This window comes from Coturnix japonica, chromosome 9 (genome assembly GCF_054131305.1).
Source record: "Coturnix japonica strain WE chromosome 9, WE-NBRP24, whole genome shotgun sequence".
NCBI lineage: Eukaryota > Metazoa > Chordata > Aves > Galliformes > Phasianidae > Coturnix > Coturnix japonica.
In genome coordinates this window covers 10,022,773-10,046,829 of record NC_140671.1, presented here as the reverse complement: position 1 = coordinate 10,046,829, position 24,057 = coordinate 10,022,773, and the positions used below count along the sequence as shown (strand labels likewise).

The window sequence follows — 24,057 nt, the reverse complement described above, 5'->3', positions numbered from 1 at the left end:
ATGGAGGTCGGGTGTGTCTTTGTTCCTCTCCTTCCTCTCCTGAAATCCCCAGGGGTTTAAAACCATTCTTTTTTCCCTTTCCCATGTAGCTGGAGAAAATTGAGCAGTACATCTCCCAAAGAGAAGGGTCAGCAGAGTTTGGGTATCGCTTTTCTCCTTAACACCCTCAGCACTCCCTATGCAGGACGGCTGCACCTCCCGTGCCTTGGTGTGTGTTCTTTTCTAGCTCTTGGCCTCCTCAGCCCTTGCCATGGGGTTCAGGTAACCCTGCCTTGTGTTTGTGCCACTGGGGGACAGGCTTGGGAGCCAAGGAGCAGTGCTGAAAATTGATGGCGAGGGTCTGCATTGAAATAAATCGCCCTGTTGCCTGTCGGTTGGAAATTACTCTTGCTGCAGTTTAATAAATAATGCAAACCCTGTTAATAGATGCCAAACGCGACGTCTCCGCTGGAGAAAAAGATGATGCCAATAAGCCATAGTGGAAGTGCTCCATTCTAGCTTCTGGGTTGTAAGTGCTTAGCGCTGTTTACTTAAAACGCTCCGCTGATAAATTGTGAGCACTCTGTGCTTAGTAAAGAGCATCAATTCCAGCCCTGCAAAATCACAGCCCCGCAGCACTCGCTGCGTTCATAAAGCACTTTGTCCGTGTTTTCCTCCAGGACTTGTGGAATGTCTCCAGCAGGTTGTGCTGAAATCAAGGCGGTGGGAGGATGGAAAGCCACAAGTGTGAGAGGTGCCATCTGCAGCCACGTCCTCTGCGGGTCATGCAGAGCTGCCTGGCTGTGCAGGATTCAGGTTGTTGTGATGGAGCTTTTGGTTGGAGACTGAGCTTTTGTTATAGCATCGTACCAACTGCTCGAGCAGATGGCTGAGGGCACTGCTCCACTCTAAGCCTCTTGGTTTTGTTTTCAGGACCTCCTGACAACTTGCAGAATTGTCCTTGTACTGGAGGTGTACGGAGCAGGGCAGCGCTGTGATGGGCAGAGGGCACCATGTGGCTGCAGGATCATTGCTGGCTCATCTGCTCAGCCCCTGGCATCAGCTCTTTATCTCCCGGTGCCCCTGGGGGCCTTTATTGTGTTTTACAGCCAGGAAATGTGGTAGTTAATGATACGAGGCCTATCAAATCTGGGTACAGAGCTAAGGTCTTCCATGTCTGTAAAACAGTTGGAGTTCAGCTGTCCAAAGATGCCACTTGAATGCAGATCATTATTTTAAGTACCGAGGTGTGGAAGGAAATCATGTACGTTGAAATAAACGCGGCCGCTGTTCCATTTCTATATTTAATGAAGGTAATTCAGCGCGGTCGGGGAGGATGTGCAATGTTACGGCCTGAGCCTTCAGCACCGTGCGGGCAGGAATGTTAAATACGTGTGTCTGCCTTACGGACAGCAGCAGTGTGAAACCTGATGGCAGAAACAATTGCTTAGCAAATGAGAATTGCAGGAGGGATGTGCAAAGTGCCAGCTGTAATGTGGGTAGCTGCGGTGAGCAGCAGCAGCCCGCTCAGATCCTGGGGGGGCACAAAGGGGTGCAGGTCTGGGAAGCAATAAGCTGAAAGATGGCCTTTGCAAAAAGGGGGGGGTGTGGAAATAATAAAAAAGCCTAAATGACAATGCATTATGCAAAGCAGTTTAATGCCAGTTAGGAAATAGCCCTTTGATGGCGGCGTGCTTCCATGTGCCTATGGAAATGGCATGGAATGGCTGTTTAAATGTTGTCTCGCTCTGTTTTGTCTGAAACCTCGAATTAACCTCCCTCTTAAAATAATAGTCAGGAGGAGATGTGCAATGTGAAGCATCCTGTGCCAAGCTGGAGCTCATTGTGAGGACCGGAGGCCAGCTCAATGTGTGAAATTAGGGCTTTATAATTACAGCACTGCAGAACTTGCTCCTCCTGGTGCTTTTGACCTCGAGGTGTTGACTGTGCCTGATAGGAATTGCAGAAGGGCTGTGGTGAGCCACCCTGGGGTGCTGCTTTTTGGAGGGTAGCAGTGGCTTTCTTCTATTCTGGGATGTCGGTGTGCATGTACGTATCCTGCGAGGGGCAAAAATAGCCATGTGCTCATTTAATCAAAGCAGGAATCTGCCTGTGCTCAACTGCTTTGCCCACAAGGCGGCAGTGGGTGACAGCCATAGTGAGGATCGTCCCTGTGTCAGCAGTGTGTGCTGCCCAGCATTAATATTGATGCTGTCCAGGTGGCACCAAGATTGAGTTGTAGCGACAAGAGAATGTGCCGAGCTCCTTTTGCCCCAAGGCTTTGGAGTAATGGCCATATGTCTCAGTCCAGCGATTGCTTCCGCCGCACAGATGGAAAACCAAAGTGGCTCTGGCACATTAGATTCATCTGTTTTATGTCTTTCTTCACCTTTCTGCCTCCCAACGCCTTCTTGTTTTATGAACAAACTTCAGCAGTAGCACAGTTGTGACGGCAAGGCTGCTGGAAGGACACACTCTTTGAGCACAACTTTCTCTGCTCCCCAGCTGCTTTTGTCACATTTTCAGTGTAAAGTGCAGCCTGACCCGATCAAAACATGCTCAAAGAGAACTGCTGACTTCAGAGATAGTTCTTCTGAGCCCTCCTCCCCATTAGCATGTGCAGAGCTGGTCACTGTGGATGTTTGCAGTGGATGCATCAGTTGTCTCACTTCTGGTTTTCAGGGGTGTGCTGTGCCCTGGTCTGCCAGAGCTGCTGATACTGAAGGTTGGGCAGGGTCTCCTGGAGCTGTAGGTACACACGTTAAAGCTACCAAAGGGCAATTAAGGGTGATACATAGACATCCCATGCTGAAAATGGGTTATTCATAGTGGTTCATGATTCAAAAGGACCCTTCAGATCCTCTGACTTCTGGTGGATTGCTAAAGGAAGAAACAGTGGAACCTCACAGTATCATATGGCTGGACCTGACGTTCCAGTTTCCCTGTTAGGAGCACTCTGTGAGGTGGAAAAGAGTGGATTTGATTGAATAGAAACAAAGTCCTCAAGTCCATCTTTATAATTTGGCTTTCCTTTCATTTTCCTGCAGGTGAAGTGGAAAGGCAAGGACTTGTTTGACCTCGTATGCAGAACGCTGGGACTCCGAGAAACGTGGTTCTTTGGCCTGCAGTACACTATCAAGGACACAGTGGCTTGGCTCAAAATGGACAAGAAGGTTGGAGGCAAATCTCTCTTCGGAGTTCGTAAAGGGTGTCAGAGGAGGATGCTTAGAATCAAAGAGTAGCTTAGGTTGGAAGGGACCTTAAAGATCATCTCCTAACCCCTGAGATGCCATACTGCAGGAGGTCTGTAATGTAAACAAAGCCTAGTAGTGATGGCTTTTAGTCTCTCTTCTACACCCCTGAATGTCAGACCCTTTAGCAGGAAAGTGAGAGGTTGCACCTTGTCTTTTTTTGTTGTTGAAATGTGCAAAAACAAAGGAAGAGAGAAAACTGAGGAGTGAAAAGGAGATGGAGATAAGGGATGGGATGCTTCCCAGATATGTGAGCCCCTGTGTTGCTGAGCAGTTGGTTAGAGAAGTGATGGATGTGGCTCTGTTTGTATCCAAACGATGCTGCACTAAAATCAGACAGTAATTGTGACTAAAGGAAGTCTCGGTGTCTCTCAGTGTCATGCCAAAGTTTTAAGCTAACATGAATCTGAACCAGACAGTGCCAGCGTAATAGCAAGGTGTCAGAGAGCAAGTCTGAAATAGAGGGAGAGGCACTGCAGGGAAACGGCCATAATGTTTTGTGGTGGCACAGCAGCATCTAACATCATTGTGAGAGGTTGGGAAGCAGCATTATATACACAGTAGATCAAGATCAACCTTTGCTGTCTCATTCTGCATGCTGTTTGTTTTCTTGCACAGTTCTGATTGTCAGAAATGTTTGTTTGTTTTCTAAACTCTTCTGAACTACTTAGGTTGTTTCATCCCTTCTGCATGCCTAAGATGCCTGACAAAAGCTGTGCTGATCTTAACAGAAGGGAATAGCTCCTAGAAACAGGGCACTGAAAAAGCTAGGGGGTGTAGTTGAATGGCTTTTCTATTCCCCAGGTTCTGGATCATGATGTGCCAACAGAGGAACCTGTCACCTTTCACTTTCTAGCCAAATTTTATCCTGAGAATGCAGAGGAGGAGCTGGTCCAGGAAATCACACAGCACTTGTTCTTCCTGCAGGTAGGAGCCTTGTAAGTAAGTATGTTGTTTTCCAACATGACGGAGGAAGGAGACAGGATGAGCAGACGTGCAAGAAGGTTTTGGGGACTGAGGAATTTGGTCAGCAAAATGTGGCTCTTTGTCATTATATTCACACCCCTCTGAACACAGTTGTTTTCAACTGCAGAAGTGTCCTAAAATAGGTCAGAGATGGATGAAGCAGTCCCAGGCACCCAGACTTGCAAACTGGCTATCAGGAATGATTAGGTGATTTGTAATATTAGTGTTTGGTAGTTAAGGAAAATGAATCTGTCAGATGTGGGCATGAATGACACTCACAGCCTTGGAGTCTGCCTCTCTGCAGGGTGTAAATATCAATTGTGCTGAGAGATGACAATTGCCTTTATAAGTGATAGTGTTGTTGTGGGAAGCGAGGGAATTTCATCCTGGAGCACAGAATGCAGCCAACCTGTTTCATGTACAGGCTGTACAGCAAGGTTCACCTCTTCACAAATCAGCCTTCAGATAACTGGAGCAGAAGAAAATCCCAGAAGCACAACTCTGTCATAAGCTGATGGCAAAAGCAGAGAAGGGGAAACCTACCTGTCCTGCCTGCACCTGTAACTTCTTATTTAAAGTACTCTTCCAAACATCATGTCCTGAGAAATCAGTTCAGTTGACGTTGTAGCTGTGCTGTGTGAGTGGTAATGAAGCGTTTCTATCACAGCAGCTTCCTCTTTCAGACAAGATCAATTTTCTGAAACTATTTACTATAAAAAGAAACAGGAGGCAGGAGTGTTATAGGCTGTAGAATAATCCTGGGCAGATCTCTGGGCACTCATTAGGATGTTGTAGCTGCTCCTCAGCTGTTTTAGTTGCTTTGTACCAAAGTCGGGGCAATCTGGATTCAGCTGCATTGCTTTAGATTTCAGTGTACTCTGCCCTTTACAGCAGATATAAAAGTGAGCTCACTAGCTCGTTGGTACTCCTCCCAGTTCCAAAGTTCATCTTTGTTCTTCAGAACTAAAGGAGTTTAAATGCAAAATATTGCTTTCATTTCCAAAGTCTGTCTTGTGCTCTCGTGTCTCCTTAGGGCAGTTTCTAAATGTCCAATTTGCCATGGGTTTTAGGCCTGATAAGGAAAAATGCTTTTTGGCAGCTTTGAAGAATAGAATCAGAGAGAAAAAGCGGTTAAAGCTGAGTCTTATAAATGCAGACTGTGACTTTTCTGCTAGGATTTTAATGATATGAGAGGAGCCTATGCTCCAGTAATGTGTATAAGAAACAGGAACACACATAAGCTTGCAAGGTCTCCCCTTCACCTTAATGCAGGAGAATCGCTTCTGTAATAATGTTGTAACTGACTTTGAGGATGCAAAACATGCTGTAAATTCAAATACATGTTACTGTATCTCTGTGACAATCCATTTTGGGAAAATAGTACTTTTTTTTTTTTTTTCCCCAGAAAAATTAAGTGGCCAAGAACATTAAATATATAACATGACAGGCTTAATTTTTTTAATGCACAGAAGCCAGGAAACATAAAGCAGTAGCTTTTGGGAACTGTATGCTGGCTCTCCTGGGAGCATGCGCTGGAACTACCTGCTGTTAAAAGCACTGCCACAGAGGCGACCTGCAGCTCTGCTCGCTGTTGCTGGGGATTGGAGGGAATTAGCCCCAAGCACAGGTGAGCACCTACTCACAGTGAGGTCTGAATGCCCCAGAGCAAAGCCCTTTGTGTGCTCAGAGGCTCAGCTACAACTCCTTTTTTCATTTAGTGTTGTATATAGTCACATCAATCTATAGCTTATGCCTTAGGAGGTTTACATGCAAGCTTTTTTCCCCCCTTGCCCTGCACAGTGAGATATAGTTTCTGTCACTTTCCCGATATAAATTTAGTTCTTCTCACAAACCTGTCTGCAAAAGGTGGCTTGTGAAAGCCTGAGCCCTTCCCTTTACAGACACCAGAGACTTCCTGGGCCTGAACAGGAGCTGGTGTTAGGAGAGTTGTTAACTGTGTGGTTGACAGCCCTAGTTAAAACAAACTGCAGCCATCTGCTGTGACAGTCATGCTTTGCACTGCTTCACTAAACATGTGTTATATGTCCTTTATTGCCGTGTGCAGGTGAAGAAGCAGATTTTGGATGAAAAGATCTACTGTCCTCCTGAAGCTTCTGTCCTGTTGGCCTCTTATGCAGTCCAAGCCAAGGTAGGCACAGAGGGATCTTTTGAGGGCAAAGTGGTGTTGGCTTAGCGTTCCTGGGAAGCCAGGTGCTTTGTTACACACTCACTTCCCGAGGCAAGGAAAGTTGTTAAAAATCCAAAAGGGACTACACTAGCAGCATTGTCTTCTCTGTGCTGCTGATTTCTGGCTGCCTTTGGACATTGGGTACATTTTTACTTTCTCTTTCCAGAAGTCTTTAGCAAGCTCTCAGCCTATGAATTGCAATGCCTGCTTGAGTATGGGTTACTCCTGAAGCAGCTGAATTATTGGAGTCTGTGCTTTTTTGGATCTCCTCCCTGCTCTTGCTGTTGTAGCCAGTAGCAAACCAGCTGTGAGACTGGCAGTTCCACTGCTTCACTGGAATACTTGTCCTCATCATAACTGCTTTGTTTTGAGTGCTACAGCTTGCCTCATCAATGTTGTTGCAGTGTTAGAGATCTTTCTGACTTATCCCTTTGGCAAAGCTTTGATCATAGCCTCACTACACAGAGGGGAGAACTCAATTGTCATCAAATTCCCCTTGTTCCTCAGCTGAATTATCCTCTAGACCCCAATTCAGTGGTTTTTTGCTGAAAAGACTTTATTCTAAAGAGCACTGTTTTCCAGCCTGGAACAGCCTTGGATAGCAGCAGAAGCAGCCAGCAGCAGGGGGACTCTTGTGGTAGAGAGTGCAGCCGCAGGTTCAGAGGTGGGGACGTTGCAAGATGGGCCATTTATCCCTGTAACACAGCATGTACCACTGCTGAATTGAGTTTTCTAGCTAATCTCCAGCTCCTGTGTAAAGATAATGTCATTGGAAAAGAAGAGCAATTGCTGGAATCTTGTTGCAGCCTGGCTGTATTACTGCCACATCTTCATGGTTCACTCAGTGGGGGTTTTGGCTTGCAGAACTGTAGGCCAAGTGTCTGTGCCCTGTTGCTGTCCCTGAGGGCCCTTGGGACAGGCAGGGTAACTGTGCTCAGTGAGATCCATGTCACAGTGCAGGAGTGGGATTTATTTCTGTTGCCTGAGGAGGGATCAGTCCAGGTGGGGTGGAAGCAGTCATTTTAAGGAGTCTTATCCTCAGCAGTGGCTTTTTCCAGCTTGCATGATAATGTTCCTCATAACCCTTTAGTCCGTGCCCAATTTGTCTGAATCCAGCAGAGGGTGACATGCTGCAGTGTTGTTTGATGACAAACATTTGGATTTGCTAGAAAACAGTGCATTCTCCTCATAGTCAGAATATTGATGCAAAGCTGTTTTGTTAGAGGGGACTCATCAGCTGGGGAAAAGACTTGCTTTTAACGATGTTTGTGTGAAACAGCCAGTGCTCTTATTAGAGTGCATGTGTAAACACTCACTTGGCTTTTTCTCGTGTGACCTGCTGAGCTGAGGGAACAGAGGGGATGCCACTTCCCACTGCCAAAGTGACCAAACCCTTGGGTAAAATACTGAGTGCTGTTCATGTGCTTAGGAGCAGCGTGGAGTTTGGTGCAGGGCTGTTACACTGTCCTGTGCCTGCCCTTCCAATTTGGTTCCTGACCGTGTCCTCAGAAACACACCTGATGTGCTCTGTGTATCTGGAGATCGACTGGAATCAGAGCAGGTCTCCTAATCTTGCAGATCTTGATCCTGCAGAGGCTGTGAGAAGATGTTGTACTGTTGGAGAAGAGGAGTACCATCTCTTATCTTAGCTAATGCACCTTTTGTGTCTGCTTTGAAATGGCTTTTCCTTGCTGCCCCTTTTATAACCAGGTCCAGGCAGAGCTTCCCCTTCTGCACTTTTTCAAGAAAGGTAGAAGTCGAAAGCACATCCTCAGTATGGAGCTGGGAAGAAAGATATTGCAGGTCACCTCCTTCCAGTTAAATAGGATAATGATATCCTTTCTGGACAAGAAAGCAGCCACTGAGCACAGTAATTTCTCTAATAACGTGCTGATTTGCTTGATGAGGGGCATAACGGCCTGACACGGGGTCAGCGTGGCTGCAGCTGATGAAGCCATTTGATTGACGGCTAGGTTTGTTTGTACTGTTGTTGAACCACCCACCTGAAATAACAAAGCAAGCATGTGGGTCATAAAATTAAAAGCTTGTTTGTTTCTATACCGTTGCATTCGTTTGGGGAATTACTCTGTGTTTTCCCCTCTAGCTCTGCATTCAAACCACCCACACCGCTTTCAAATATTGGAGATGGTTCAGGTTTTAAATAGCAGCGAAAGATTTGGAAACTATCAAATAACGTGTCCCTGCAGCAAATGCTGACATCCAAGAGGTTTTTCCATTCCTCAGCCCTCGAATGCAAATCGCTGCCCTGCTGCTCTCAGCACTTCAGGCCTTGAAGCACTTCAGCATTAGCAACAGGGTCCTCTGTTTTTGTTTTTTCCCCTCCAAACAAACAATAATCAGCACTAATGGGTCGCAGCTGAGTATGCCCGTGTTTGTACAGGACAATACAAGCCAGGCGTATGGATGGTGTGAAGGCAACTTCTGTGTGTGACCGTGAATGTTAATCGTGTCATACAATTAACAGGAGTTAAAATTCTGTGACAGTTTTGAAGCAATTATTTAATTGGGAAGGTCTTTAAAAGCGTGTTTGCCGAATCATTTGAGCCAACACAGACTGCAATATTGAAGCCATTTGTTGATTTTTCAGTTGTGAATAATTAATGTCCTCATCCAGACTCCCTCTCAGTGCAGATATTCCTTTGGGACATGGCAATATTTTTCACCATGTGAAAATCACATAATCCATAGTTAGTCTTGGATCTCTATTGCAGACCACAACAAAAAAAAAATACTCATGTTGATCCTGTTTGCTGTTATTTTCGTCACCTAGAAATGATTTATTTTCTGCCTCTCCAAGGTTATTGGAGTTGTTTCCCTTGCTACTTCCGTGTTTTTATTGCTGTTCCCTTCTGGCATGAGTTCAAGAGATGCAATGTGCTGTCAATGAGAAGCTCCGAGCCCTGTAGACCTCCAAGCCCTGGGAGACAGACAGTTGCCACTGCTCAGCACCCTGCTGAATGGAACCCACAATGTTTGCGTTGTTTTAATTGAAGTCTGAGTCAGCGTTGGCTGTTGCATGCTTCCTTTGCATCTGGATTGGCTCTAAATCAATATCTGTGTCTTTAATCCCTGCTTGTTGTGGATGAAACATTGCTTGCTGGGGTGTCTTGTGGTCTTGAGCTCTGGTTTTGGTGCACAACATGGTGGTTATGGCATTGAAAGGAGGCTGCTATGGAAAGCCTCCTGCCCATATGAGCACCATGTGCCTTGGTCTTGCTTTAAAAATTGTCACCATTTTGTGCTTTCTGAGCTGAAGAGCTACAGAAAAGCTGGAAGGGTAGGGCTGCTTCCCTTGCAGAATGCATGAGTGAAGGGAACGTTGCTGTGCCTTGTGTAATCGCCTAATGTCACTGCAGAAGTCCTGCTTGCCAGGTGAATGAGAATCGCAGCATTTCCTGTACGTGCCTCACATCCTTCATCCCATCCACTTAAACTTGCGAGGTTATTTGAGGTGCTGCTTTCTGGCTGTTTCCTCTCCTCTTATGCTGTACAGGAGATAAATTCATTTTCACATGCACTGCAGGGACACTCGGCTTTTGAATCTGTTAATAAGCAGTTTTATTTCTCAGCTGTTTTATATGCTGCTCGGAAGGATATACATCTAAACAAATACTAATAATTACTGGGTGCACTTAACAAATCTGATTTGGATTCCATGACCCAGTTGAGTAACGGCCCCTCTGGCAGAAAAGCCAGTGCCTGCCCGAGGGGAGCCTGCAATTGTCTGCCAGATTCCTGTTATTATTATTATTTAAGTATTTGGTAATAGTGAACTGCAGCGGAGAAAAGGCTAATCTGCCTCAGCTGACTTATTGGGATCAGCCACTATTTGGGGGCAGGTTTTTGTCCATGTGTCGGATCCCCATCCCACTGCTGGTGGAAAGGCAAGGACTTGTGCAAATGAGGTCTTTCCCAGCGTTGGAAGAGTGTTTCCTGGGCATGGTGGGCAGCAGGCTGGCAGTGGGAAGTTTTGTCCTGCACCCTGCTCTGTTTGCTGCACCAACAAAATGAGGATATTGGTTTCTATTAGCAATCACATAGCCAAGGAACTTCATTTATTACGTTAACCAAGGAGCACGTGTTCTCAACTCTAACAGGCTGATGCTGAAGGGTGTAGGTGGTCTGTATTTGCTGTGTCCTCAAGGAGTGGATGTGTAAGGGTGGAGAGTTCTGTTTGCCTGCGTTGTTAACACAGTGTGGGCACAATGTCTCTGCTTCTTTCCAGTATGGTGATTACGATCCCAATGTCCACAAGCGAGGCTTTTTGGCACAGGAGGAATTGCTTCCGAAGCGGGTAAGGAGCTCAACCCAGCAGAAGAATGAATTTCCACACTTGGTAACATTTGTGCTACAAAGCCCTTTGTAGAGAGGGTCTCTGTGGGGCTGCCTGCTGTGGAGGGGTGGATTTCCTTATCAAGACAAACAACCCGAGGAGCTACACTGTGGGAGGAGGATTCAGTATTTTTCTGACATTTTAATAAAGGCAGAAGCAATTATTTTCTTTCCGGTGGTTTTCACATTTTCATTCTGTCTGTGCTTCTTCTTGGTGGCCTGGAGACTGTGCATGTTTGAGGGCTAAATCAGCACTGTGATATCGCAGAGCGTGGGGCTGAGCATATGCTTCTGGGAGAGAAGGCAGGGACCTGTCTGAGATCAGCTGTAATACCTGGGCATTATGCTGGAAGCTTGGGTTTTTTTGGCCTGTTTGCTGGCTTGGTAAAATATGGCAAGTAGCAATGTGACCTGGATCTGTGTCTCCTTGTGTGTCTCAGGTAATAAACCTGTACCAGATGACTCCAGAGATGTGGGAGGAGAGGATTACAGCCTGGTATGCAGAGCATCGAGGCAGAGCAAGGTGAGTGTGTGTTGGAGTGGCCTGTGGCTTAGGGTCAGCCCCCTCACTTGTAGAGCTGCAAGGGTTTGGGGACCTTGGGCAGGCGATGGGTGAGCTCTGCTCATAGCAGGGTTAATCTCAGCCAGCTTGGCTGACAGACTTATAAAGGGCAAAGAGGTTTCTTTATTTCTGTGGGTCTGCCCTGCTGCCCACTTGTTCCTGGTTGAGTGAAAGTTTGACTCATGCTTAGGAGAGAAGCACACCTGCAAAGGGGCACAGGGGCAGCCTTACCTGCCCAGGGGCTCTGAGAGCTCACTGGGTGAGGAAGGAAATAGAGATTCCCAGGTAGAAAGTCAGACTGGTGAGGTGTATCGCTGCTCACGTGGTAGAATACTCTTTGTGGGAGATATTCTTAAAGTAAGATAGAGCCGAAGCACAGGACTCCCAGCTGAAGATTTTTCCCCTTACGCTTAAGGGATTGGGAGAGGAACAAAGCATTGCTTGAAATACTGTGTCTCTCCGTGTATCTCTCCAGGTGTCAACAGCCATTAAGATGCTGGCAAGCTGCAGACTGGGATTTACTGTAGGACTGTATTGATCCTGCTAGCAAAGACAAACCTGACCCATGTGATAGAGACAGTCAAGGTTTTAACACACTGTGTGTGCTCAGGATCAGAAAGTACAGCCATCTCACTCTCTCTGATCCTACCAAACGTCTGTAACTCTGGCCTTTTTTTCTCTTTTTTGTCTGACAGAGATGAAGCAGAAATGGAGTATTTGAAGATAGCTCAGGACTTGGAGATGTACGGAGTGAACTATTTTGCAATTAGGGTGAGTGTAGGTTGTGCTTTCAAGGCATGCAGAGTTCCTTGTTGGGGTAGCTTTTGTGCTGCTGTGAGATTGCATGAGTGGAGGCTGCGAGAGGCAGTGCACCTGGGACACATCTGTGCCGTGTTAATGGGAGTCACTGTTGTGGTGAGCTTTGCTACCCAGGATGCAGGAGCCCTTTTAATATACAGTGCTGGTGGGTCACTGCTCAGGGCTGGTTCACAAAGCTGACAAAAGCTCAGTTTGTGTCAGATTGTCCTTGAGTTGAGTAAAAGGGTTTTCTGCTCTTTTCTTTCTTCCCTTAGAATAAAAAGGGTACTGAACTACTCCTTGGAGTCGATGCTTTGGGTCTTCACATTTATGACCCAGACAACAGATTGACTCCTAAAATCTCCTTCCCGTGGAATGAGATCCGGAATATCTCCTACAGTGATAAAGAGGTATGGACCCATCTTCCCTCTTTTCTGAGTGCAGTGCCAGTAAGTGCACAATAACAATTTAAAATGGCTTCTCTTAGCTGTTGTATCTGTTGTGCTTGCTATGACCAGCTTAGCTGAAGGCAGCTGAGGCTTTCCGGGAGTGGACAAACAAAAAGTCAACCGGTTTGATTTTAGAGTACCTTCAAACCCAGTAGGTATTTTTTTTCACCAATAAAATCACTGTTGATGTGCTTAGCCCAAATATTGAAGATCATGAGTTTACATTGATTTTTGCTGTATACGTGCTCTTGAATTATGAGATGTAGTGAGAGGTGTTCCTGGTGAGAACGACTCTTGCATCTTGGCATGCTATTACATCATCTTGAATTCTGAGGCTGCTGGGCTTGGCATAACAGCTGGAATCTTTTTAGGAGGCTGAAAAATTTAAGCTCACCATCAGATAAATATTTATTAAATCCTAAGCGTAAATACAAATCTTTAGAATTGTTGGCTGCCAAACCCATTTGAGAACAGCAATAAAATTGTCTGTGTAGGAGAAACCGGTCTGCTGAGTTGTTTTAGTCTGTGAGAAGTGCTCAAAGAAAAGCTACTGCCTTCGTGGTAAGGAAGAAAATTAACTTGTTAATTAAAGTGTTTTCCAATCTAAACGTGGTATTGATCAGGGTAAAAGTTAAAGGCTTCTCATCAGCTGCATTTATTGCATGTCTTATGAAGTTTTGTAGGAAAAGGCCATGTTGGAATTCTTATCACTTGTTTTTCTGCTCAAAAATGGAGTGCTCCATAACTTTGTGAAACAGTTCAGCACTTAATGACTTTCAAAGACTTCTCTGCCCATGACAGATCAGTGCGGTGAAAGCTGTCAGATCATGCATTGCCTCAGAGACACGGGGATTGAAGGCCCTGTTACTGGGCCTTGACACAAGACTGTAACAGATCTTTCTCTTGGGGGGAAAAAGCCTGCCACTTTCTATCAGGGCAATAATCCGGGTAATAAGATGACCACGAGTAGAACTGACATGATAGTAAACAGGCTTAATAGCTGGGTATGACAGCTGCACTGACACAGCAGAGGTATTTAATCTATTGTAACAAAGATTGACTGTTTACGTGGAACTGAAATTCCTCCTCTGGCATATTTCTGCTGTTGCCTTCAATGACTAGCGTGGATTGTGGTGGAGCTGAAGCCCAGGGACATTCATGCACGTCTGCCTGTGTGAAAGTCTTAAAAGATGGGCTCTTAAACTGACAAAACAAAACACTGCCAGGGTGAGTTCTGCTGAGCCCTTTTCAAGCAGTACAATGTGTTGATAAATAGAGCCAGTTTAATGGACACAGGCTGCCTGCTACCGTGATATCTCTTCAGCCAGTTATTTTTGTAGTATATGGAGGAGTGATGGAATACATACACGCCTTCTTTAAAAATGCTGTATTGCAGAGCACTCTGTCTCTTCAAGCGTCGTTTTGTTAGTTCAGAGTCTTCTCGCTATCCTGGGGCTGCGTTACTGAAATACTCAACTCTGGTGATGCCACCTGTATCCCTTGAGAGAATCCTTGTGGGAAGGTGCTTTGAGGAGGGTAAACTTAGGATGAGCTAAGAGCTGATTAGTTGGCATGAAGTATCAAAGCGTGTTGGTGCAAGGGAGTAATCTTTTGGGTTGCTGAGCAATCTCATATCATGACTGAGTTCTGGGGAACAAAATGAAAGATTCTTATGAGGAGCCCTTACAAAGGGAGATGTTAAGAAAAGGAATAGCTGCTTGTGCTTCCATATTTCTATTTCAGCCCTCCATCACGTGGCTGAGCTGGTTCTTTCTCTATTCAGAGGTGTCATGATCTTCTACTGGCCCTTCTCAGTTCTTTGTAGCTTTCAGGAGAGAAGCTTCTTGTCTCAGTTTGGGAGGCTGTGGATCTGTCTCTACCCTGTGCAAGGTGCTCTGCAGAGGCTGCCCACTGCTGGGCATTGTGGCCTGGAGATGAGCATCATGTCTGTTATTTCCATGTGACACTCCTCTTTTCCTGACCAGGAGCAGTTGTCTCCTTGGTTGTTTTTGACTCCTGGTTCCCTTGCTTGGCTAAAAGCCACAGGGACAGCTCTCAGCCTTGTTTGTCTGACACTGCTGACCTCCTCTGAGCTAAAGCTTTGGTAAGACTTTTATAGCTGTGTTATTATTAAGTGCAGAGCTCTCTGATAATTTTGTCCCTCTCTATTTTTTCCTTTTCAGTTTACAATTAAGCCATTGGACAAAAAGATCGATGTGTTCAAATTCAATTCATCAAAGCTGCGTGTGAATAAGCTGGTAAGTCTTCAGACACAGGCAACGAAAATTGCACCAGCAGGCAGTATGAGACAGTGCTCGTATGGGGCTTTTCCTTCAAGTACTCATAGGCAGCGTGCTGGACTGGATGGACTGTAGATGTACTACAGCTGTTATTCTGTCATAGCCTCTAGAAGAGAAAAGGGAAGATGAAGCTGTGCTCATTCACAGAACCTCTCCCCCTCTCCTCTGTTTTTGTGCTCCCTTTCTGAGCTCTCAGGTTGCATCTGACCTGCATGGCAGAAGCACACTGTAAGTAAAACTTCCTCCTAACCCTGGTTTTTGTTCCAAGTTCTTTTTCTTCTCTTGTTCTTCTCTATTCCACCCTGTGGCTTTAGGCCTCTAACTTTTGGGAGGCACCGTTGTCAGTGTTGCAGCCCTGGCTTTTTCAAGGCTGAACCCTGCTTAGGATGCTCTGCTTGCACAGGAACAGCAAGAGCTGTGTTTAGCTGTCTGCGTTGGAGGTCATCTTCACCTAATACTCTGGATTAGGTGTCCAATTGTTTTTGGGCTTTGATCCAGGTGCTGAAGCACCTGTGCACTGTTGTTAAGTTGCACAATGGATCTTCAGAAGGCAGGAGGGGATATGTTTCCATCCTTATAAGAGAGGGAGGGGGACTTTGTTGTCCTGGCTATAGGCTGTCCTATATATGCTCTGTACCTGTGTGCACAAGGCAGTGGGGCTTTCTCACAAAGGCCTCATTCAGGTTCATGGTGCTGTCTGCAGGGGAGTCACTCATAATCTGTGAAATGAAATACAGACATGTGAATCCATGCTTTTCTAAAAGAATTGGAGCTTAGAAACTCTTTCAGTGCTAAAAAATGACCTGAGCTTTCTTTGTACCACGCCTTTGGCTTGCTATCTCTCCGTAGTATTACTGCTTCCCTTGTCCTTCTTGAGTATCAGAAGGAATAACATAGCTGCTTAAAGCTATCTGAAGGTGTACAAGGTCACTTTTGATAAGCCCTCTGTGTGTAGCTTCGCCCAAGGTGGAAAATGTTTTTCCTTCTTTTTCTTGTTTTGTTCCATCTCAGTGCTTTTAAGCTTCATGTTGGGAGAAGGTGGAAGTTAATCTTGAACCTAAAGAAATAGGGGTTAGCGAGAGCAGGGGAGCTGGCTGAAGCTGTAGAAGTACGTTTTACTATTTGGCCAAATGCCTCCTTGGGACTGGTATAATACTTTGCCAGATCTGTGCTGTGTTGGCTGCACAGAAAATTGGTTTCTGCAAAGAGCCAATGGCTCCCTGCCCTTCAAGTTGATTACAAGAGCTCATAGAGCCTGGGTTTGGTGGAGGAAAGTGCTTACAAACACCAAACCTAGTTCTTTGTGTCAGGAGTAAAAACCACTTCACCATCATCACACATACAGCTTTTTCTCTCCTCTCTTCATCTCTGACTGGAATAGATTCTTCAGCTGTGTATTGGAAACCATGATCTCTTCATGAGGAGGAGAAAGGCCGACTCATTGGAGGTGCAGCAGATGAAAGCACAGGCCAGGGAGGAGAAAGCCAGGAAGCAGGTGAGAGACATCTCCGGTAAACAGGCTGAGAGCAAGAATTGGGAATGCAAATGAACCTGGGGAGGAACAGTCTCCAGATTGACAATAAGCACATGGAGCAGCTTTGAGGGAAGGTCCGGCTGAACGTCTCTTTATAGCAGCCTGCTCCTGCAGTGCCATTCTCCACTTGGCTCTGTGGCTTGGTGACAGGCCAAGTCCGGCCCCCACACTCAGGAGCAGAACTGGGAAGATGGTGGGGATGAGCAAATCTGGGTGTCCCAGAAGTGTGGGAGCACCTTTCCCTGCCTTACTTTTTTCCTGAGCTCTGCATTTAAAAAGATGTAGCATGTTGGGGTGGCTGGTTGTAATTAAAGCAGGGGCTGTGAGGGGGAGCTGTGCTTTGTCGTGGTTCTTAGTCTCATTTTCTAATTACATGGTGATGGAATGCATGCCGACATTTCAGGGGGGTGCAGCCTGCATGCTAATTCATTGCTGGCCTCCTTTATCTGCTGCAGGTCAGCCCAGGCGGCAAAAACTGCTCTTTGGAGGCAGCAGTGTGTAGCCAATGAGTATATATCAGCAAATTGGATTGTATGAATCATTGTTTTCTGCTCGTAGACCTTTTCTACTCACTGAAACCCACACAGCTAATCTGAATACTGCTGCTTAGAATATAAATATGTCCCTTTCATACCAAAGCCACTAGATAGCAGCAGAAGAAACCGAAGCACTTAGTTGCACCAGGAGAGTCTTGCTGTCAAGGGACTTCAAATTTGATGCACTTCATTTGGTTTTGAACATGTTTGCAGAGTGTTGGACTCAGTGCTGAAGCCAGGATTGGCCTGGGTTGGTGTGAATTGTCTTGCAGGCACCACCTGACACAGCTCTCCTTCCTGCAGCTTCTGGAGTGGCAGGAGAGGAGAGGACATGAGTCACACTGCAAGGGCAAGTGGGCCAGCTCCTAGGGGCTTTTTGCTTCCTGCAGAGATTCCTCTGGCTGGGAAGGAGTTACCATTAGTGGAGCAAAAGGTCCTTCAAGAAGGAGCAGCTGCTAGAAGAGGTGATGGAGACATGCATGGATGCTGAGAGCAGGCAAGAGCTTATTGCTTCCCAGGAGCTCCCAAACTCCGAGCACTTGTGCTTTACAGAAGGGGTTGGGCTTCTGCTTGGGTGGCTGCTCTCCCACACAAGCCACTGTGCTGTCTTGCACACTGTCCTCCCTTCATGATCCACAGTTGTTAACTGATTCCAAACAATCCCTTTACATCAGGACTTCTTGTTAATGGAAGGCCTGAGTGGGATACAGACCATAATGGTAATTGATGAAGAGAACTTTTAATAGAAGGAATCTGAGCCATTATAGCCGTGGGTATCCCACTTTCAGAATGCTGTTGGTGTCCAAGGAGCTGAGAAATGTGTCTTGTCACACTTATTTCCGTTATTAAACCTGGCAGGTGGCCTGTGCAGTGCTGTGAGCCCTGGGTGTAGCATGGATATTTATAATGTACCCATCTTCCTGGTGCTGGAGTGGTTTAGCTTGGTTGTTAATTAGCCTGATGGCAATGTTTCTGTGCTTGGTTAGCAGAGAGGCAGTGTACGGTGCACAAGAGGTGGGAAGAGGTGAGAGGATTCTGGGGGGTTGTCCCACATAGCTTTGTTTTTCCCCACCTAGGGAATCTTTGCCGTTTCTTGTTGATCTCTTACAGCTGGAGGGAGATGGTTTGTTGTGCCTAGGAACTGATAAAGATGGTGTGGCCTCCCCATCTGTAAGTGAAGTGTCTAATGTGCTGGGGTAGATTTGTGTTTGTGTCTGATTTAAAGTAACAGCCACATCTCTCAAACTCCTTCCTTGCTGTATGTCAGTATTTAATGGTCTGAAGCTGCCCTCAGACTGTCCAGTCTGAACCCAGTCTGGCTGGTTCTTTAGCTTGCCATAGGTAACTAGAAAGAACTCTGGAGTCCTTGCTTGCTGGAGCCTGCCCTGTGAGTCTGCAGCAAGATGCTGTCTGGGGATGTAACTCTTTTCATCAGCCTGCCCAGAGAAAAGGGATTGCCTCAGGAATGGTACAGGAGCAGGGAGAGAGGGAACAGAATGCTCAGTGTGATGTGACCAGAGTATGTTCATATCATCCCCATTTAGTGAAGGTCCCCCTCGTTGACGAGCAGAGGAGGAGGAAATGCAGTCTTGTGTTCAAGCCCTTCAAGATTGTTCAAGAGTAACAATTCTCTCTAGCCCTGAGAAAAGTAATTCTAATTCGTGTTATTTCTCCTCGCTTTCTCCTATCTTTTTCCCAGATGGAACGACAGCGCCTGGCCCGAGAGAAGCAAATGAGAGAAGAGGCTGAAAGGACAAGGGATGAGCTGGAGAGAAGGCTGATGCAATTAAAAGAAGAAGCAACAATGGCCAATGAGGCCCTGGTAAGTCTCTGGGCAGCTGTTTCTCGAGGCAGTGCAGCTGTTCCTGACTCTTTCTACTGCTAAAGCATTTGAGTTGTGACAGTCCTATGGCTGTTCTCAAACTGTCACTGGTGGGTGGTGATCAGGAATCTGGATGGAGTTTATTGCATTCAGACAGTCTGCTGATAAAGGAGCACAAAGGAGAATGAGTTGGGACGGAGCCTTGCTGTATCCAGGTTTTGGCTGCAGGAAGCTGCAGGCTTTCATGGAAGAGAGGGGGACTTGGTGAGCCACGATGGTCATGTGGAATGTTCAGTTTGGGGCCTTGCTCCAGGCTTGAGAGCACATTTGAGGGGACATTGTGTGCTTGCTGACTTAACATGTGTTTATTCTCAGATGAGGTCTGAAGAGACAGCTGATTTGCTGGCTGAGAAGGCTCAGATCACGGAGGAGGAGGCAAAGCTCCTGGCTCAGAAAGCAGCAGAGGCTGAGCAAGAGATGCAGCGAATCAAAGCCACGGCCATTCGGACGGAGGAGGAGAAGCGACTGATGGAACAGAAGGTGCTAGAAGCTGAGATGTTGGCACTGAAAATGGCGGAGGAGTCAGAGAGGAGGTCAGAGGGTACAACCTTGCAGCTGTCTCTGCTTTGCTTTCCAGCCCCCTTCTGACTTAGCAAAACTGTGGCTCACCTTGAGGTAGTTCAGAGTTTGCAGTGAGTCCTTGGCCTCCCCTGCATGCACAACAGCAACTGACCCCAAGGCTCAGCTGATTTCTCTCTGTTTTGCTGTTTGCCACAACTAGGCTATCCCTGCATAGGAAATAGTACAGGTAGAACAGTGGTGGCCCTGATTTTTCTCTGATCAGACGTCCCTTCTTTGAAGCCCTTTTATTGGAAGGGTTGATGCTATGGTGAAAGGAACAGGGAAAGGGGACATCACCTAGAGGGCCCTGGTGCTCTGCCTTTCACACCCTGACAGCAACAGCTGAAGGGAGCTCAACTTATGGGTCTTTTCCTCTCCTGGCATTCTGATGTGCTGCTCCACCCCTTAGCTTTGCTTACTGCTGCTCACGCAGAGTTCGTGCCAGAGCTGTCCTTCTATGGCGTGGATTTTTGTGCTAGTTAGTGTCAGAGGTTCCAGTGTTTCCCTTACCCAAATGATTTCTTTGTTTAGGCCTTGCTAAGGGATAACTCTCTACCTGTTTTACACCTATGCTGTAATCTTGTTTATCTGCCTCCAAACTTGGACATAACATTGCCTTTTGCTGTTCTTCCTTGGTAGGGCAAAGGAGGCTGATCAGCTAAAGCAGGACCTTCAGGAGGCTCGAGAGTCTGAGCGGAGAGCAAAGCAGAAGCTTTTGGAAATCACCAGCAAGTCATCCTACACGGTAAGAATCATCAGTATTGTCATTGCTAGTTTCCAGACAGTAACTGGCATCCTCCATAGTCTAGAGCAGTCTTGTGTCTCTATCCCATCAGTAGGGGGGTATGAATCATCTCACTGTATTGCTTAGTAGCTGTTCTGTAATACTTAGGAGCACTTGCCCTTTTCGTCTAAGTAACTTGTCCACCAGAACACTTTGCTCACCTTTTTCCCCCTATCTATCTTGCTTTATTCTACAAAGGCCAGAGAGCTGCTGATGGAATTAAATGCAACAAACTGTAAAGTAATCTAAGAAACGTGCCGTGCTTTGCATGTGGAGTTGATCAGCTCTGTAAGAGCTTTTAAAACAGGATTAAATACAGAACTGAGGATGGTCTAATACTTGTTAGGAAGAATGAATATTGTTCCAAATCTGTGAATTCATTCTCAGGCATAAACTGGTCTCTGTGCATCTATGTGCTGAAAAACCAACTTCATTGAAGGGGGAGTGTTCTGTAATTGCCCATTAAGAGGATTTCACACCTTCCTCTGAAGCATCTGGTCCTGATTGCTGCCAGGGACTGAAACACCAGACTAAAAGACCACTGCTCCCGTTCTGTCTGGCAGTTCCTTTCCTCAGCTTCCCTAATTGTGCTGCAGGAACTGCAGAAGCCATCAGGCGCTCCTTCCCCACAGCTTGCACCTGCCACGACTGCCTTTGCTGCTGCACTTTGTCCAGAGAGGTGAAGGGGGAAGAACTTGACATCTTCAGGAATAAACTCAACAGACATACGTGGGAGTTACTGACCTGTCTAGTACTGAAGCTTTAATTTGTACGTGTTAGCTCCTTTCCTCCCTCTCCCCTCAAAACTTCTGGGAAGCAGATTGAAGAGGGTTAGTGATGAAGAAGCTTTTCATCCAGATTCTCTGAAGATCCCTGCAGAAACATTCAGAAGCGTTTAAGAAACGTCAACGATGGAAAATAGTCGGGTGTTTTTAGCCTCAGGGCCTTCAGTCAAGTGCTGTAAGGCTTGATGCTTTCTAAACCTTATCTTTGGAGAGCTCCTTGTGTTGCTGCAGGGTTCTGGGATCCACCAGTTTGTGAATTCTGAGCTCAATTTACTCGCAGGGTGGAGCATACTTGTTGGAAACCTACTGAATGGCTACATCAGCCCAGTGCTGATGTCTGGGCAGAGCTCCCACATCCAGGTTTCCTCACGTGGCTGTGCTCATCCTTAGTCAAATGAGCAGAACCACAGCTAGTGAGCTCTTGTGCATAAATCCCTGTGCTGCCTGCACTAGCGATCAGCAGCGTGACTGTATTCCTGCCTGTGGAGTTAAAGCCTAATTACAGGAGGTAATGCAGGATTGCATGGAGCTCAGCTCCACCCCTCCAGCTGCATCTGTCCTAGAGGCAATCTGTGCAGAGCTGCCGCCTCCAGTCACAAAGTGCTGTATCCTCCTTTCCTCAAAGAGCTGTGGCTTGCCTTTTTCTCTCCCCATTTAGATGACAGAGTCCCCTCTCATAGCTCTTCTTGCCCCCTCCCAGCCATGGGAGCAGCACTGCATCACACAGACGCAATGTCTGTTGCTTTTCCAAGGCCAGCTGGCTGCCTTATGTCTGTTAGACTTGTATCCATGTGACAGTAACTTGCTGGGCCCTTGTGTGTGAAGCACCCCATCTCCATCCCTTGTTACACCTGCCTCATGTCTCTCTTCCTTTGTAGCGTCTCTCACTCTGCCACGTGAGTGCTTTGGGACAGATGAGTGAGATGTGCTGAAATGCTTCTCCTGCGCAGGATTGGGCTGAAGGGACCGTGCTGGGCAGGCGCAGTAGCAGGGAGGGAATAAACCCAAAGTGGCCTGAGGGATGAAGGGTTTTGAAAGCTGCTGCTGGGAGGCTGGTGTCCCTCAGGTGAATGGCAGCTCTGCCAAACGGTACCAGATTCCAGCTCTTCTCTTCCTTAATGAGGGTGTAACGCTGAGCTTGTTATTTTTCCTTATCCCAGAGTTTGTGCTGTAGTCCCCTGGCATGGAGAGCAAGCCAGAACTTCCCTCCTGGGAAACAAGCAAAAGAGGAAGGGAGGAGAGGATGGATGTGTTACAGAAATGACAAGAAGCAGTTAAAATTTTTCTTTGGTAATTTTCCAGTCCCTTGTACTGGCTTTTTAGAACTTGTTCAGGTGTCTTTTTAGACCTTGAAGCCAAAACTGCTTTTGTGATGGTGGTGGTGGATAATGCACGGGAAAGAAAAAACAAACCTGAGTCTCAGGCCGCCAATGCTGGGAGAACAGTTCATTCCTTACTGACTTCGCAGTGCCTCCTGCCTCCTTTGTTGCCATTCAGGTACCAGTCACAGCAAGACTAAAGGCAGTCATCTCTTCTGTGATTCTCTGGGATATGAAGGGCCTGCCCAAGTCTTCAAGTAGCAAAGTGAAGGCAGTGGCAGCAGCAGCAGGAGCTTTCCCTGTGGGGAAAGCCTTGTGACATGGCTTGCTCTGTGCTTCCCTCATATCGTCCATCTCATTTGCTGTATTCCCCAGAGGGATGACTGCTGTCAGCGTGGTGCTTGCCTCTATTAGCTGCAGGAAATTGCCTTAATGTAATAACAGGGTTATGCATTTTGTTCCAGGTGAGGAAACACATAAGGCAAAAGCTCTGTGTCCCCTTTTTCATCTGATGCCCCAGTGAGATCTCGTGTCCCCTCCATTGAAAATTCCTGTGGCTCGTGCAAGACTTGCCCATATGATCGCAAATGGCAGGGAAGTGCTTTGCTCCAGATGCTGAGCCCGTGCCTTTGAAAGCACTCAGCATGTTCTTTCTTTGTTCCATCCTTACGCTTCCTCACTGCTGCTGCTCTCCTACTTCTGCATCAGTTTCTTTGTTGCTTCATGAAAGAGCTGTGCTGAGGAGAAGGGAGGAAGTAGCAGTAGTAACCCTGAGAAATGGGCACCAGATCTTGACGACTACAGCAACTGAATGCGATTCCTGCTCAACTCTTATTGCTGTTGTTTGGGGCTGTAGCATTTTTTTGTTGTTTAAACAGGACAAGCATGTGCTAAAAATGTGAAAGGTTGTTTTAAGGCCAGCGGGATGGTTTGGATGGCCCTGGTTCCCCTGCACATCTGTACAACCTCACATGGGAGCAGCTTTGTAAACCTGTGTGCCTTGAATGTCAATGTGATGCAAGTATTTAAATCAGGCAGATGCCTTCACTGGTCTGTCCGCTCTCCTTAGAGAAAGGAATGTAGGTACTCAGCTGTCCCTTACAGCAAGTGCTGCAGAATTAATGTGGTCATGTTCTGTGTCTGCAGAACCTGAAACTAGGAGTAAGAAATGATGTTTTACTTGCAGCTTTAAGTGTGACTTATCTGCAACATTCCAGGCCAGACAGTGCAGTTCTGGTCACCTTCTTGTTTGTGTTTGTACAAGGTATTTGCATTTCAGCCTAAGATAAGTGAAACTGTCCCTCTCAGGTTTGTCCAGGAGTGGGGATGAGTCTCAGCTGTTTGTGAATTCCAGGCTGGTGGGGAGTGAGGAGGGAGGTTATTGTGTGGAGTAAATCTGTCACCAGCCATAACACTGGTGGTTCTTGCTGTAGTGGAGCTGGCTGCAAATGGTCCTAAATAGATAAAACAAGGGAAAGAAATTGCCAGCTAAAGCTCGAGCTCTTGGGGGCAGATACCCTCTGCCCTAATGCTGCCAGACCAGCCTGTCTCTGCAATGCCATCTCCTGCCATCTCACAACACCAACCTGATTCGAGAAGGTTTGTTACAGGAATCCCTTAGAGAGGGACAGACACCTGGCTGAGAGCTGGGTGTCTTTTGGATGCTGGGCTGTTTTCCTTCAGTCTAAACCAAGGGCCAGGCATGCTGGCAGCAGCTGTGACTCAGATCCACGCGTGCAGTCTGCTGTCTGAAGCTGCTCTACCACCCTTGATGTGCGCTGCTGCCTGCAGCCTCGTCTAACAGACTGCA

At 46.7% G+C, this 24,057-nt stretch overlaps 1 protein-coding gene across 9 annotated transcripts in view; it reads left to right on the top strand.

Moving 5' to 3' along the window:
- Nucleotides 1-24,057, top strand: part of NF2 (NF2, moesin-ezrin-radixin like (MERLIN) tumor suppressor) — a 40,740-nt gene that overhangs the window by 4,944 nt on the left and 11,739 nt on the right. For 7 of the 9 annotated variants that reach the window (XM_085508753.1, XM_015878125.3, XM_015878128.3 and 4 more), the window contains exons 2-13: nt 3,027-3,152; nt 4,035-4,157; nt 6,262-6,345; nt 10,631-10,699; nt 11,178-11,260; nt 11,995-12,070; nt 12,373-12,507; nt 14,730-14,804; nt 16,228-16,341; nt 18,616-18,738; nt 19,114-19,331; nt 19,999-20,104. In XM_085508753.1, coding sequence (XP_085364879.1) covers nt 3,027-3,152; nt 4,035-4,157; nt 6,262-6,345; nt 10,631-10,699; nt 11,178-11,260; nt 11,995-12,070; nt 12,373-12,507; nt 14,730-14,804; nt 16,228-16,341; nt 18,616-18,738; nt 19,114-19,331; nt 19,999-20,104 — 1,332 coding nt within the window. The remainder of the gene's footprint in view (nt 1-3,026; nt 3,153-4,034; nt 4,158-6,261; nt 6,346-10,630; nt 10,700-11,177; nt 11,261-11,994; nt 12,071-12,372; nt 12,508-14,729; nt 14,805-16,227; nt 16,342-18,615; nt 18,739-19,113; nt 19,332-19,998; nt 20,105-24,057) is intronic. The other 2 variants (XM_085508756.1, XM_015878129.3) reach the window with 1 other exon arrangement.